A 14,962-nucleotide genomic window follows, 5' to 3' on the forward strand; every position below is an offset into this window, starting at 1 on the left:
ATCTATAGTTCCACAGTTTGCCAAACAGAGGTTTTCGAGTTGTTATATTACATTTTTATTAAATAAATGGGATCACATTGGATTTGTATTTGGGTCGTTTCTACAACTTTATATGTTTCATAGAGAATCATTCAAATCTGCACCCGTTTTAGAGGTCCCCCCAACAGCCCCATAGTATCAGCTGTTCGGATCCAACGACTTATTGTATATATAAAAGATCGATGCCAAATAAGCGCCCACAAAAGTTGGATCTACAAAAGGGGAAAGTCGCGACTTGTTCTGCTTGCCGTTTGTTATCTTGTAAAGTCCGTCCCATCGACCTGTTTTACATAGCAATAAATAAAAAAAAAAAACAAAAAATCTACGGAATGATCAAGACGAGACTGCTGCTGCTCTGCGCGCTATCGGCGTTCCTCATGGCCATCGAGGCGCAGATAGCCTTCGTGGAGGACGCGGACATTGATAAGAAGAAAGTTAACTTGGCGGTAAGCTGTCGAGAGAGACTAGACGACACGAGCTTTGTCCCTGCTCTGCTTTGATAAGGCAATACAAAAGTGCATAAGTGAAAGCTAATTTCGGGAATGCCGAAGTTCGTATACCCTGGGGCCGAAAAATATATATTTCGAGTCTTGAAAGATGGCGCCAAGAACAGCAATTATGAAAAATCAAGTTTCTCCTGTAAAGACTGGTTTTTTTCTCCTTTCTGCTGTTGCCAACTATAATACTCTCTGAAAGAAAGGGTACCAAACAGAGGAGCTTTATAATTATATTTATTGATAATCAATCATTACTCTCCCGCTCCCTCTTTGTACAGGGTCGAAAGCCGCTCTATTCGCCGGCGCGATGCCCGCGGTACCAGCTTCTATATCCAGGGGATCAGCAGCTCGATTGGGTCTGTGACTGTGCGCCAGGTGAGCATATGGCAGGCGATCAGCATTTCCGAGCGATGACATAATGTGCTCGGGTACTTCCCCTGTCTGCTCTGCTAGCCACGCTCTACTACCCGGAGACGGACGCCTGCTATCCCGCCTACAGGCAGGGCCCGTGCGAACAGGGCCAGATGCTGGTCCTCTACAAAGAGAAGATAATACCCGAGTGCGTGAGGAATCCCTGCAACACGGACGGCCATTTCATGATACGCGACACTTGCTACGAGTTCGGCAACACCAAGCACGAGGGCAATCCCTGTCCCTTCAAGGAGTACACCTATGTGCTGGGCGTAAATCCAATTAATCTGATGGTGGACTGCGTGAAGCTGTCGGTGCAGCTGGAGACGCGCATATCGCAGGACGAAGCGGCTGCTCCACCGGACTACCACATTGAGCTGGCCGAGAAGTGCTCCCGCGGCAGCCGACTCCTTGCCCAGGGACGATGCACATAGGCAGTCGAGACGATTCGAATCAAATTCAAAAGAGATTTAAACCATAACAATAAGAATTCTTTATGTACAACAAAATCTATCCAGCTTTCGCTTTCTTGACGGTTTCGGGTTTGACGGTGTCCTCCTCGATTAGTTCCTCCGGCCCAAGGTCGTCCTCCTCGGGCAGATTAACAACATCCTCAAGGCTCTGCTCATCGTTGGCCGTCTCCAGCTTGAGCAGGGCATTCTCCATGGAGGCCAGGAAGGAGCTCTCCTGGTACTCCGGCCACTGGCGGAACTGTCTGAACAGTGTCAGCATCTGGCTGGGCCTGAGGTCTCCGAACTGCGTGTAGATGTTGATGCCCGGAAAGTAGTCCCTGGTGCTCATCGTAGTGCTTTGTATGGTGTACTGTGGCAGCTTCAGCGGCGACTCATCGGGATATGTGGGCGAAATCGGCTCAGAGGCGTGCGGATTGATGATCAGTCTTGGCCCACAGCCGGGCACCCATTTTCTGCAAAAAGAGAGTGCATCAAATGAAGGCGGTTCTGGCTGGTTGTAGAGCCTTCTACTCACTCGAGATTGGGTATTATACGATTCCGCCGGCTCACCATGTTCTGCTTGATGAAGAACCAGAGAGCTATTAGGTCCTGGGGCGAACACAGCTCGTGGAGATTGCGTCTGGGCACAAATTTAACCAGATACAAGTACTCCGGATTGACGGACCGCACCTTGCCCAGCTTGCTGCTCTTCGTGAGCTTATAATCGGCCTGCAGCGGAAGGAAATCCTCCCGCGGCACTTTGGCAATAAAGCGATGCTCGAAGAGTATCTGGAAGAGCACCGTCGTGGAGCGGTAGATGAGGTACCCCACCTCATTGTCGCAGGTCAGGTGCTGCAGGAGCAATAAATTGTTCGATTACCACGAATCGGAATGTGGGCAGTGCTTGATTGTAGTTACTATGTAAATGGGGGGAGGCATCGCTAGAATCATTTCGCAGCGACCCAGGTTGTAAAGACTCGTCTGGAACACGAGCGAGTTGATGAGATGCTTGAAGAACGCATACGATCCCACGGCGCCAAAAACCAGCATGTTGATATCTGCACCCGAACAATCAATGGGTTAGTGGTTGCGTTGCCCCGTTCATCTGTTGATTTCTCACCGTCTGTGAAGGGCCTCTGGGGCACGTCGTGCAGCAGCTCGGCCACCCGCACCCCATTGTCCATCTTGTCCATGAAGACCAGCTTCCACAGGTTGACCAGGTCGCCGTGGCGCACCTTCACCCGCTCCGGATACAGTGTGTGCAGCTCATGCAGCCGGGGCATGAAGTAGTCCATGCTCTCGAGCAGAATAATCTTGCGGAACTGCGTCTCCCGGTCGAGCAGGTGCCGGGTGAAGTGACCAGCTCCGGGATTCAGCTCCAGGACTGTGTCGCAGCTGGTCTGCTGCAGGTGCGGTTCCAGGTACTGGCCAATCCTCTGCGCCGTCTTTGCATTAGCCACATACATGTGCGTAGGTGTTTTCTGCTTTTTGCTGAGCAGCTTCTCTGGGTACTCGCCGCTGTACCGGGCCACCAACTCCCGCTTGGCCTTGCTGCTGAAGCAGGCGGCGCTTCTGCCGAGCCTCCAGCCAGATCGCAGTGGCAGCATGGCGGGTACCAATTTAATAAACAAAATCTAAAGTTTAAAAGCCGACCCCCGTTTGTTTACAAAAGCAACAGTTGGATCAATGGCGTTTTGCAACACTCAATCATTAACAGCTGTATGTAATACAAATTGATGTAAAAACATCCATGTAGCGATACTTATCGAATAGAGGAGGCCAATCATCGGCTAGTTGCTACAAAACTTGTTGTTGTTTTTGGTTATGTTTACGGGCAGAATTTTCTTTTCATCGAATTTTGGAATATATTGTGAATCCTTAATTAAAACATAAGTTTTCCGGCCATGGGACAGGTAGCTTCGATGATTGCCCGCCGGGCGAATCGCTTCAATGCCGAGAATCGCGCCCATCGCATTATTGAGCGCGAGAAACCCACACCGGCGCCCAAATTCGATTCTAATCTTAGGGACATGGAACGCACCCTAGAATGTAAACTATTCGGACAATAGTCGGGGATGTTCGGACTTTGCTTAATCTCGATTATTGCTTCCAGTGGATCCCAAGTTCGTGGACAAACTCAACCTAAAGGACACCACTTTGGACACGCGACTAAAAGACGTTTATGTAACGTCACAGGATCGTTTTGTGGGTTAAAGAAAACGCTAAACAGATCGATAAATACTCATAATATGCTCCCCTAGATTGCACGGGTACAGGAACGTCAGGCGGCGGAGTCGGCAGCGGACACTGCAGAGCAGCGACCTCTTCCATTGGAGCGCAAAACTCCGGATGACTATGAGTACGGCTACAAGGAGCCCAATCGCGTCCTGACCGGCCATTGCTCCCTGCGGCAGGCCCTCAAGTTCATCAACGACCATCAGATCGAGCCGGAGTTGTGGCCAGCCAAGAAAATAGCCGACGAGTACAAGCTGAAGGAGACCAATGTTGGTAAGAATGGACGAATCTCCGCCTGCAGAACCCGCTTTCATCCTTTTGTTCTTACTTGCAGAGAACATACTCCATTACTTTAAGACGTTCAATGTGTACATACCCGACCAGAAGTACAAGGACACATTGCTGACGCAGGCCAAGCAGAAGATCAATTTGCTCAAGGAGAAGACCAGCGTCCCGGACAGTAGTTCATAGTTAGCCTCTACCACAAAATAGAACCCAATTGTTGTTTAATCCTACGATTTATTGTACAAATCAGACCATGGCGTTCGGTGGGCATTCGTAAACGTTGAGAGACCTGTCCTCCGAAGCGGAAATCACCTTGTCGTTGCCGGGGCTGTAGCGCACGCTCCACACCTGATCGCTGTGCTCGTTGAATGTGTGCAGGCACTTGCGCTCCGAGGAGTCCCAGATTTTCACAGACCGATCGCTGGAGGAGCTGGCAAACCGCTTGCCATCCTCGGAGAAGGAGACGCACAACACCCAGGAGGCATGGCCCGACAGCGTGCCCACCACATCAGAGTGCGCACTGCAAAGGGAAGGGGGGTTACAAAAGGCGCTTCAGTTGTTTCGGTGGCTGCCACTTACACATCGTAGAGCTTCATGTGTCCATCGTCGGAGCCGGTTAGCAGCATCTGCGAGTTCGGGGAGAAGCACAAACTGCGCACGGGCATGGCATGGCCCTCCAGGGTCTGTGCCACTTTGCCAGCGGCCACATCAAAGATGGTGATGATGCCATCAATGGCTCCGCTGGCTATGTATTTGCCATCTGGACTCTGCAATGCAAAATGGAATAATTGCAATGGAGCAGTCTACGGCCTGGAGGTCAATGGTTGGTCGCCTTACATATGCAATGCTCAAAGTGTATTTGCCATTCTGGGCATCCAGCACCTGCTCCGCCTTGCCCGTCTCCACACTGTACATGGATATCTTGCCGTCGTTGAGACCAGATATGACGTACTTGTCGCACGGCGAGAAGCCCACTGTCCACAGATCCACTGGCCCGAAGGTCAGCAAATGTTTCTTGTCCCCAGTCCTGGCATCCCACAAACACATCGTGGAGTCCAGGGAGCTGCTGGCAATGGCTTTAAAAGAATAACATGAATTTAGATCGTTAAAATATATATTCAAGACTCACTTTGACCATCGGAGCTGACGGCAACGGAGACGACGCCCAGGGCATGCCCCTTCAGGGAATGGCGGAGCTTCAGTGTGTTATCCTCGCGTATGTCCCACACTTTTACCAGATCATCGAGACCACCCGTAACAATGAACTCTTTCGGCTTGGGCTCCTTTTTGTCAAAGTCAAAGGGATTCTCCTCTTCCGGCTCCGTGGCGGCATCTTCTTTTGCAGCCGGCAAGGGATCGCTGCCCCATGTGCAGCTCCACAGCGAATTATCATGCGCATTTTCCTCTCTGTGCAGTAGCGAGAACTAAAAATGATTGTTTAGTCGATCATTTGGCAATAGCAGGACCGGACTCACCATTGTAAACAATAACTTAAGAAAACGAAAATTTATTTCGCAAAATGCTTGATAACAAACAGTGCGATAGCTATCGATGACGGTAAAATAATTTAATTATCGAAAATGAATCAAAAGTATCGAAGAGAATGAAACTATCGATAGTGGTGGAACATTTTCGATAACTATTTTACGTTAGACACATGAGCCCAGAAATGAGCAAAATTCGGTATATTTTTCAAATGAGACCGTATATTTCAGTGCTGTTCTGAGGGTCATACTGTAGAAATACTGGTTTTCGCCGCGCTTCCATGTGGTATTTTTTAGTGCTGAATGGTATTTTTGTCAATTTCATCAATCTATTAATTTAATTTTCAATGTTATATAGAAATCCAATAAATGCAAGTATTTGGAATAGGTTAATCATGTATAGAATTGATTCATCAATCGTACAAAATTGAGTGGGCATGGCTAAATGTTCCATGTAGATAGTATTATTCAACGGAACAAAGAATATGAGGAATTGGTCGTTTTTTGAATCGAATTTGAATTCGCCGCAGTTTGCCGCAGTTCGCCGCAGTTCGCCGCAGTTCGCCGCAGTTTCGCTATTGCAACAATGAGTCTCATTCCATACACAAACATGTTGCTAATTCCAGGCACACATACCCTGGGGGAAATGAATGTTATAGAATTGTGAATACGTTTGTCTTCCAAGGCTCAGTAGGTATCAGGATCGACATAAATATATACAAGATACTAATAACGTACTTGAATATGTCTAAAGAATATCAATTTGAGAAAAGGTATTTATATATCACGTTTCATCTTCATATAAAATTAGCGAAATAGGGTGTACAAAGGGCTATACACGCATCATTCTTCAAATACCAGCAACATTGCAACTGATTTTTTGTTGAACTATTTTGTTTAAACCGTGTTTTACAATAAATACAATAAAAGCAAGGATTAAAAACTATCCAATCTTGTAGAAAATTGATTCATTAATCGTGTAAAATTATGTGGGCATGGCTAAATGTTCTATTTAGCTGGTAATATTCAACGGAACAAAGAATATGAGAAATATGGTTTCCAATCCTGACGGAGAACGATTAACCTATTACAAGCCAAGGGGGTATTTCAATTTTCCACTGAAAATAATGAAAATTGAATCATTTTAGCGCAGTTCAGCTGAAAAATATCGTGGTTTTTTTTAATAGTGGAGATGGCATGAATCCTCAAGAAGAATTTACAATCAGTAATATTTTCCGCCATTTACCTCAAGTAGTTGAACTACATAAATAGAGGGGGCTTTAGTGGGCTAGTGGAACCATCGATAGTGTCGATAGTGGCATCGATAGTTCTCCACCTCTACTCCAAATTGAACCGCGGTCATACTGGTTTTCGCCGCGCTCCCTGTCAATTTCATCAATCTATTAATTTAATTTTCAAATTTATATAGAAGTCCAATAAAAGCAAGTATTTCGAATAGGCCAATCATGTATAGAATTGATTCATCAATCGTACAAAATTAAGTGGGCATGGCTAAATGTGCTATATATATAGTAATATTCCACGGAAGATCAAAATCGAGGAATATTTTAGTACAACTTGAATTCGTCAGTATATTTACGGTATATTTTGAAAATGAGGCGGTATATTACGATATATTTCTGATGGTCGATAACGATGACGGTTAACGATAAGTCCGCGGTCACACAGAACATTTTTGCGCCCCCGGTAAACAACGTGAAATTTACGTCGAATTTTGCTCGGAAAAATATCAAAACAAGTGCAAGTGAGTTGTGCAGCGCTCTGCAGAAGTGTATAAATGCAATCTGAATTGAATGCAAGTGTCGTTATATAATGCGAGTGCTAAATAAAAACGCACCCAAGGTGTCATTCTTTATAAGGGAACAGTACGGACGCTGTCGCCGATTCCGACGATTTTGATGACCAACTACGAAAAACGGACCAACGCGTGTTCTTTATTTTAGTTGATTTTTTTCGTTCGTATTTTGTCTGTGTCCGGGAGCCGCGTGTCTGGAATATATTAATAACATTTATAGTGAAACTTTAAATGTGTGTGTGAGAGTGTGGTGGGGGGCGGTCTGCGTGTGTGTGCAGCAGCAGCAGCAGCTGAAGAATATTTTATCATTCATATCTGCGTCAAAAAGCGAAAAGAAAACTAAATGTAATTCCTTTTAATGCCAGGATTTGCCTGCTCTCTCTGCGGCTGCACACGCACTTTCCATTCTTCCTCCCCTTCGTTCCATTTGTGCAATTAACCGGAGAATAAGAAGAAAATAATAATACAAGAATTCGCCTCGCCGCACTTTCTTCCATGTGTTTTTATGTGTTTGTTTTATTGATTCCCGTTCGCATCCATCTCTCCGTTCGCGTTTAGTCCCCCCCACAAATCCCGTTTAACTGTTCTCGCTCTCTGCCTCTACCTCGCTCTCTCTCTTGATTCGGTTCGGTGTAAACAAGTTTATCTTTAATTTTGTCTCATCTTCATCTTCTCTTCTTGTTTTTGTTGTGGTTCTTCCACGCGACTGCTGTTTTTTTATCTCCAACAAATTTTAATTTGCAAATCGCTTTCAAAATAAATCAAATACAACAGTTTTTTAGCTGAATTTGTTAATCATAAAGGTGAGTGAAATCCGATGATAAATATTTTTGTATGTGAATTCTTAGCAGATTTGCATAATATGGTTTTATGTAATCAAATGTGAGTTTTATGCAAAAATCTGGTTCTTATTATAAGCTTTCCACGCTTAAAATACTGACTAGATGGGTGGTTCCATACAATACAAAATTGTCTATGTACAAAATTCCCCTTTTGTGCCATAGAATGTTGAACAGTCGATTGTAGAAGGATTTCTAAAATTGAAGAGAATACTGCTTGCAGCATTCATGTGTCTGCCTTTGATGCTGTCAAGAACTGCTTGCTAACTGTGGATTCTCAAGGAGTTCGGGAGCGCAACAGCACTGCTTGCAGCACTTTACAGCAAAAGAGAACTGCTTGCATAAACGGATCTTCTCCCTTCCAACACCTCTCTCGCGGCTGCGGCTCTGCCCCAGCCTTCACACATAAACGGTATTTATGGATAAGAAAAAAAGCTGTCCCCTAAGAGGTGCTCCACACACACAACAAATCAGCAAACAGCAGAAATGGGATGGGCAAAAAAAGTAGACCATAAAACATAAATGCATTCACGGCTGCCTGCTGCCATTAGTGTGAAAACTTTTCACAATATCATGTTGAAAAAAAAAACACACACAAGAACAAAAACCAAATGGAAATCCAGGGCAGGCCAAGAGGGGGAAGGAAAAGACAAAAAAAACGCAGAGAAAAAGCCTAAGCCGATGAGCAACTGTGGGCCGCCTGCCCTCGCGGAATGTGAAACAAAGTTATTATTCGAGTGGAGAGAGTGGAGAGAGCGGAGAGCCTTGATCGAGGGGGGTACTGGCCTGCCCTGCCCCTGCCCTGCCGCCTGCGGAGTCAAGTGCGGAAAAGCGTTGGCTGGGAAAAGCGTGACAAAGTCAAAAGCAAGGCAAAAACTGGAGCGGGGCAATATTTTTGGGCCATCTCCATATGACATCATTGCCAGGGGGGGGGGGGGACACGGTGGAGACGACAATGACAGAGCAAAAAACAAAAAGAAAAGCCAAGAAAATACAAGAGAAAAATGCTGTTGAGCCAGCGAAAAGTACTCGCAAAAGATTTGATGCATTAGCCTTGACATTATTTCAAAGAAAAGTGCAACAAAGAGTGGGAGCATGGGAGAGGGGTAGTACTTTTGGGTCTCTTGGGATCCACTATCATCTACTGGCCCCAGGGGATCAAGCCGATCCTTCAGCCACGCTGATAAGTGATATCAGTGCTCGTTCATCTCATTGTACAATAATAAATGGCATTCATTGAACTCTGGAGGGCATTGCCCAGACACCAGACATCTTCACGCCACAAAGACTTGCAGATCTCGAAAGTATCTTTGGCTCGGCACTCTAGCAAATGATAATGCCAGTGGAAATATCTAGTATTCTGCTGGGACTGGGGGCCACCTAAAGTACTTTTGCCGCCTGCATAGCCAGGGCCAAAGAGGCTTTTGGCCATAGATAAGATAATAATTTCAATGCTATTTTTAAACCATAATTTTCATAAGCCGAAATTTCATTTGTAGAAGGTTATTCTTCAGAAATGATATCCCCAAATTAGGGCCACAATAAGCCATATTTGTGGGCAGTAGAATTTTTGGTAAATATTTTTATTAACCATTTAAGGGGGGTCCCAGTTTATGGTCAAATGGGGCCGATGGGGGACATATATGGGACAGATGTTGGATTCATGTAAAATGTGACATTTTCTTTATTAAATTGGATGTCTTAGATTATTTCCCAGGATCGAAACCACACAAAATAATCTATATCCCTTTCTGCCCTTTAATCCTTGAATCACTTAACCCATCTGTAACTCTGTTGATCTCTTCCCCTTGACCTTGCCCCAGTGCAAAATGCCATCAAGTGAGGGGTGAAAAAGTACGTACAAGATATGAGACCCCGCTCTTCCCTGGAAGCACTTGAAAATCGAGTGTTTTTACCCCATAAAACCATTTTTTTGAAATTTGAGCAGCTGTCTCTTGGTCTCTCTCTCGCTCTTTCTTTTTGGGTAGTGTTACGCTCCCTCTGTTCCCTGTCTTTGGGTAGTGTTTCTCCCCTCTGTTAACCCCTAAAAAACGCAAATTGATATCTTCTAAAGTCTACAACTGATAAAATGTCAAAAAAAAGACAAATTTGCGGCCAAGGCTATGGGTTTTCTTTATACAAATAATGAACACACCCCTAATCAATCTAAAATACTTAAAAGTGGGGAAAAAGGAGTATATAGTATTTCTAATATTTATCTGGTTTTTTTTTTTTTTAATTTACAGAAAGTTTCCACACTGTGCGGGAGCTCTTTTTACAGCTTCCATTGTATAAAATCAGAACCCCTATATAATAAAGATGTGACGATTATAATTGTATCGATATTCCAAAAAAACCTACAAATCGAAAGCCTAGATATAGGCCTATAGGGATATATTGGTTTTGTTTGCCCATCTCCGACTTAAGGGACTCAACACGCGTCGTGCAATAGCTTTCATCGTTTACTTCGAACATTCTTTACATCTGAAAGACTTTTTTAACCAAGTGATCGGCTCGATCTGTTGGAGTATCGCAGTCTTCCAGTCACCAGATGAAGCCTTTCTTTCTTTTCTTCTTGTTTTCACGCCTTTCACGTGTTTATGGCCCCCTTGCCCCCCATTACCTCCCTCCCGAGTGCGTTTGCTTCATTATTAATCGCATTTTTGACGCCATTTTATTAACAGACGTGTGCTCTATGGCCAGTGGGTGAATGGGGCGGAGGGGGAGGTAGGCCGTTTTGGGTGCGGTGGGGGTTAGAGGTGCAAAAGAAGGCGTCAATTAGCTGTCGTCTGGGCCAGAAAAAAACAAAAAAAAAAAAACACTTTCACAATTTATCAACAAAAAAGAAAACTGAAAAAGAAACATCATCAAAATGTTTAATGTTCGTTTACAATTTGACTCTTTTTCGTCTGTAGTTTTCCTTTCTTTTTTTTCCCCCTTTGTGCGGGAGCCTTGTCTACGGAGTTTTATTATTAATTAAAAAAGCCAGACTGTCAGACAGACATCATGATGATGACGACCGTGACCCCGCCCCAGGAGTGGGTTTGAGTTTCGGTTTTCCTTTGTTTTTCATTTCTTTTGTGATTTTTTGTTCACATTTCTCGCTGAAAGTTCGCTGATCTGACAAATCAGAATTTGTAAACCCGACTAAAGGAAAAACATGAACGATTAGGCCACCCCCCCGCCTTCCCCCCAGAGTAAGAGGGAGAGGCCACTACTCCGCTCATTCAATTATCATTTATTCAGCAGAGGCCCTAGACCTCAGGGTAGACCGGTTTCCAAGCTCTTAATGTGATTAAGTTGTTATGCTTCGACAGTCCCCGGATCGTGCATGCATAAGTTTTTCCATTTTCAATTTCATCCCCCTCCCCCCAAAGAGGAGTGTTGGGTAGGGGATTATCCAGCGAGGTATGGGGAGAAGGGGAGTTCTTGAGTTACCGTAATCCCAAGCCAAAGACTCTGGATAGTTGTGATGTCGTGGAATATATGTAGTGTCCGCTAATAATCACTGCTTAAATTAGTATTTTTTTTAAATTTAGTTAGATATTTGCAGAGAATGCCACGCCTGGCACTTGTAGGGTTAAGGCGACTGCTTGCGAGAGAGAGAAAAGTCCAATAGAAAGAGCGAGAGTGGGAGAGAGGAGGAATGGATCCCGCTAGAGAGCGCATCGAGTACTTGAGAGCCAACGAAAGAGTGCGGGAAAGGGAGGAAAGCTCAAATGGTGGCACTTTTTGGAGTGAGAAGGAGAGAGAAGGAAAGAGGTCCCGTTAGAGAGCGAAACTTGGAAAGGGAAAATCAAATGGGAATATAGCGAAAATGGAGTGGATTGGATTGGATGGACTGCTTGAATTTTGTGAATACTATTTTTAAACCATTCGATTCCTTACCGCCCAAGTTCTAGGCAGTATTTCGGGATACGTACAGTGCCGCTCAGCTGAATAGGTTCAACAATTTTCAATAGTCAAACCGCTATATCTTTTTAACCAATTTACCCATTTTGCATAGATTGATTCATTGTTAATAAAGCAAGAAAGTTTGTAGTTTCCAGGACAGGTTTTTAAAGGCTTTTAGCTCAACTGCATAGGTTGAGGAATTTAAAAATAGAAAATCACATCTTTGTCTGTTTTTAACAAACAAAAATATATAGTAATAGTAAAGTATATAAGTTAGTATTAGGTAGTCCCACCCTACTTCATATTTTCGATCTGTTAAGGACTTGTACTAATTTTCTAGAACATTGTATATTCCCAAAATAATTCCATCGGTTTCTCCATCTTTCTATCTGTTTTGGGGCTAGAATATTTGTGTTTCACACAGTTTTGCACACTTTGAAGTATTTTTACACAGTTCAAGTTCATGTGAATCTCTCAGTAGCTCTGCAACCGGTTTGCCCTTTCATTTGCTTATTGACTAAACACTTTTTTTTTTTTTTTGCGATCTATTGATTTGAATCACCATGCAAACCGCCCAAACCCCCCACCCCCCCACAGCTATCAAATGGTTTTCATTTCAATTTTTCAATTGAAGCCCGTCCAAACAAATTGCATTTGGGACCCCGGACACCCCTGAAATTTTCGAAGGGGAAGTCTACGCGAAGGCCAATTAATGGAACCGAACAGAATGGAACGTTCCAATGGAACCCAAACGGAATGCAAATTCAAAGTGCTGACAGGCGACAATGTCTGATCGGAAGAGAGACTACAGAGACTGGTGGATGTGTCCATTATGGGCAATATAAATAGATATTTGTCTAAATTGAGTTCATGTCATTGGCACATCATTCTTGAAAAAATTCGACAGTCGCCGGATGTGCCGTGGCAGGAACCCCGGCCCGGCCCGGCCATAACCCAACAAATTTTTGTGTTTACTTATAGAAAGGTGATTTTCCATATAGTCGTGCGATGTACGATGTGAGGACTACTCTTTATAGTTTAGTTTTTGGCCATATGAATCACGTTCTCTAATTATACAGAAAAAACAGTCAGAACAGAGATCACGAGATGACGTCTTTTGGCCTTGAAAAAAAAAACCAGAAGATCAAGTCATACACTTGGAGAAAATGCTATAAATTGGGCCTTAAATTGGGGGAAATTTAAGAGAATTTATTGGTTATTTTATGAATAAAGATTATACGTTTTCCAAAGAAAATTACGCATTTTATTGAACTCTACATTTTAATAAAAATATTTAATAATTATATTTTCCAAAATATATGTATAATCAACTTTTTCCATTCGTTCCTTTTTCGATTTTCAGCAAACCTCAACAAATCATAATTTTTGGCCTTCCCCCGCTCCCCCCCTTCCAATCAACACAAATGTTTTCGGCCAACAAATCTGCTTGCTAAGGTGAGTTTTTAACCATATAATGATACTATTTATATATGTATATAATTATATATAGCGTATTAGTGTGGATTGGCGCATGTTTCGGTGACTAAGAGAGTGCCGCATTTAATGACTGATAATTGCTGATGGACAAGAGACAAGCTCCCCTGTCCCTCTCTAACCCATAGATTAGATAATGAAACTCAATGTGTGGCAATCTATATTATCTTGAGTGTGTTGGGGGTAAAGACTGGATTAGATTTTGAGTTAAAAGTGAGAATTAATAGACAACGACAGTCATGGGAAGATCTAGTAACTGGTTCGCAATGGATACTATGATTATAATTGTGGATAATTATTAAATAAAATGCACAAATTTATATTTATTTATTATTTATTTGTTGGTAATTTTTGTGCTTAATCTATCGTAAATATTAAACAAATCGCTTGAGCGGTATGACCTCATTTTCGTGTCAATTGCAGCGATTGTAGCCGTTCACTTATGGGATTAAATTCATTTGCAATCCACAAAGGTCTCCGTTACGGCTGGTCTGATATATCCAGAGCCAAAGGCTGCCAATGTCTTCAGATGGAAGTAAGTAGTCGTCTCTGATCTTCCAGGCACCTTCTGTCATTCTTTTCTAGTTAAGAAACCAAGATGCTAATTGGATAGGGATGAGAAATCATCAGTCTACAGGAAAACATCAATTTCGGGGAGTCTATAAGAGGAGGAGAACCTTGGACCCTTAACGGATCGTATAAACTAGACTCCTGAAAAAATGGGGTTCTGAAAGCGGGTTTCCGTAACTAGAAAGAGGACAGCCATATGTAGGTCTAAACCACTCTAATGGTTTATGCCTCATTCTATTCCTCGTGGATCCAGGTGCCATAATTATTCCTCAAACACCTCCAACGTCACTGGCTGCACCTGACACCCGACAGACAGACAGACAGACAGGCAGCTCTGTGGCCCACCTGCAGTTGTCCCATCAATCTTCTGGTCCCGTGTTCTCTCTACCCTCCTAACCATGGCTCATGGGGGGTGGGGGCTCTTGGGGCTCTTGGGGCTCATGGCTCATGGCTGAGGCATTTTTAATTAGAAAATGCTGCCACGACACCCAATGAAAAGTTGATCGGTGTTGCTGCTGCTGCTGCTGTGTTTATTGGCCCAGGGCCAGCGTGAAAAGTGCAAAGTTTATTGGGCCAATCGAATAATCGAACAAGAATCGAAATCGAAACCAAAGGCAGCAAAGCAGCCCCCAAAAACCGAATGGCAGGGCAGGGACTATTTTTAATTGATGTTTCTGTTGCTTTTGTTGCTGCTTTTTCTGTGACAGTTTCAATTTCAATTTCTAGTTTCGGTTTTTCAATTTGCTGTGTAATTGATTGCCTTTGGGGGCATGCCACTCGGCGGTGGCCATGGTTGAGCTGTGAAAATCAGTGAAAACTTAGACAGATTCAATAAACTAAAAGCCAGAAAAAGGCAAATTTAAATGAAAGGAAAAACTTTCCTTTTGAATTTGTGAAAATTCCCTCTGTGTGTGAGGGAGGGAGGCAGGGAGGCATTTAGCTAATT

At 43.7% G+C, this 14,962-nt stretch overlaps 5 protein-coding genes across 12 annotated transcripts in view; 3 read left to right on the plus strand and 2 right to left on the minus strand.

The window, feature by feature from the left end:
- The first annotated feature begins 225 nt into the window (after positions 1-225).
- LOC6598642 lies at positions 226-1,456 on the plus strand. The gene is made up of 3 exons (XM_002023787.2): positions 226-485; positions 815-911; positions 990-1,456. Exons 1-3 carry the CDS (start codon positions 369-371, stop codon positions 1,379-1,381), a joined length of 606 nt encoding a protein of 201 aa, XP_002023823.1. The 5' UTR covers positions 226-368; the 3' UTR covers positions 1,382-1,456.
- LOC6598643 (dimethyladenosine transferase 2, mitochondrial) lies at positions 1,417-3,006 on the minus strand. The gene is made up of 4 exons (XM_002023788.2): positions 2,520-3,006; positions 2,318-2,457; positions 1,935-2,251; positions 1,417-1,872 (listed from the first exon to the last, which is right to left on the minus strand). Exons 1-4 carry the CDS (start codon positions 3,004-3,006, stop codon positions 1,458-1,460), a joined length of 1,359 nt encoding a protein of 452 aa, XP_002023824.1. The 3' UTR covers positions 1,417-1,457.
- A 256-nt stretch (positions 3,007-3,262) lies between these two features.
- Positions 3,263-4,149, plus strand: LOC6598644 (protein NDUFAF4 homolog). The gene is made up of 4 exons (XM_002023789.2): positions 3,263-3,448; positions 3,513-3,604; positions 3,661-3,907; positions 3,969-4,149. Exons 1-4 carry the CDS (start codon positions 3,304-3,306, stop codon positions 4,103-4,105), a joined length of 621 nt encoding a protein of 206 aa, XP_002023825.1. The 5' UTR covers positions 3,263-3,303; the 3' UTR covers positions 4,106-4,149.
- On the minus strand, positions 4,134-5,406 carry LOC6598645 (WD repeat-containing protein 61). Its single transcript, XM_026994806.1, has 5 exons — positions 5,395-5,406; positions 5,049-5,343; positions 4,757-4,995; positions 4,499-4,686; positions 4,134-4,439 (listed from the first exon to the last, which is right to left on the minus strand). Exons 1-5 carry the CDS (start codon positions 5,395-5,397, stop codon positions 4,166-4,168), a joined length of 999 nt encoding a protein of 332 aa, XP_026850607.1. The 5' UTR covers positions 5,398-5,406; the 3' UTR covers positions 4,134-4,165.
- A 2,587-nt stretch (positions 5,407-7,993) lies between these two features.
- The window catches only part of LOC6598648 (F-actin-monooxygenase Mical), a 51,810-nt gene continuing 44,841 nt past the window's right edge, over positions 7,994-14,962 (plus strand). For all 8 annotated transcript variants that reach the window (XM_026994805.1, XM_026994798.1, XM_026994799.1 and 5 more), the window contains exons 1-2: positions 7,994-8,022; positions 13,316-13,407. The gene's annotated coding sequence lies outside the window, so the exon portion shown is untranslated. The remainder of the gene's footprint in view (positions 8,023-13,315; positions 13,408-14,962) is intronic.

This window comes from Drosophila persimilis, unplaced genomic scaffold, assembly GCF_003286085.1.
Source record: "Drosophila persimilis strain 14011-0111.01,24,50 unplaced genomic scaffold, DperRS2 tig00000000-arrow-pilon, whole genome shotgun sequence".
Lineage (NCBI taxonomy): Eukaryota > Metazoa > Arthropoda > Insecta > Diptera > Drosophilidae > Drosophila > Drosophila persimilis.

Coding starts and splice junctions, on each gene's coding strand:
- LOC6598643 (XM_002023788.2), bottom strand. CDS start 3,006: ATGCTGCCACTGCGATCTGGCTGGAGGCTCGGCAGAAGCGCCGCCTGC. Junction 2,458..2,519: donor CCAGAGGCCCTTCACAGACG/GTGAGAAATCAA, acceptor GTTCGGGTGCAG/ATATCAACATGCTGGTTTTT. Junction 1,873..1,934: donor CGTATAATACCCAATCTCGA/GTGAGTAGAAGG, acceptor CTCTTTTTGCAG/AAAATGGGTGCCCGGCTGTG.
- LOC6598642 (XM_002023787.2), top strand. CDS start 369: ATGATCAAGACGAGACTGCTGCTGCTCTGCGCGCTATCGGCGTTCCTC. Junction 486..814: donor AGAAGAAAGTTAACTTGGCG/GTAAGCTGTCGA, acceptor CTCTTTGTACAG/GGTCGAAAGCCGCTCTATTC. Junction 912..989: donor GGTCTGTGACTGTGCGCCAG/GTGAGCATATGG, acceptor CTGCTCTGCTAG/CCACGCTCTACTACCCGGAG.
- LOC6598644 (XM_002023789.2), top strand. CDS start 3,304: ATGGGACAGGTAGCTTCGATGATTGCCCGCCGGGCGAATCGCTTCAAT. Junction 3,449..3,512: donor CATGGAACGCACCCTAGAAT/GTAAACTATTCG, acceptor TATTGCTTCCAG/TGGATCCCAAGTTCGTGGAC. Junction 3,605..3,660: donor TAACGTCACAGGATCGTTTT/GTGGGTTAAAGA, acceptor ATGCTCCCCTAG/ATTGCACGGGTACAGGAACG.
- LOC6598645 (XM_026994806.1), bottom strand. Junction 4,996..5,048: donor CGTCAGCTCCGATGGTCAAA/GTGAGTCTTGAA, acceptor ATTCTTTTAAAG/CCATTGCCAGCAGCTCCCTG. Junction 4,687..4,756: donor ACACTTTGAGCATTGCATAT/GTAAGGCGACCA, acceptor TTTGCATTGCAG/AGTCCAGATGGCAAATACAT.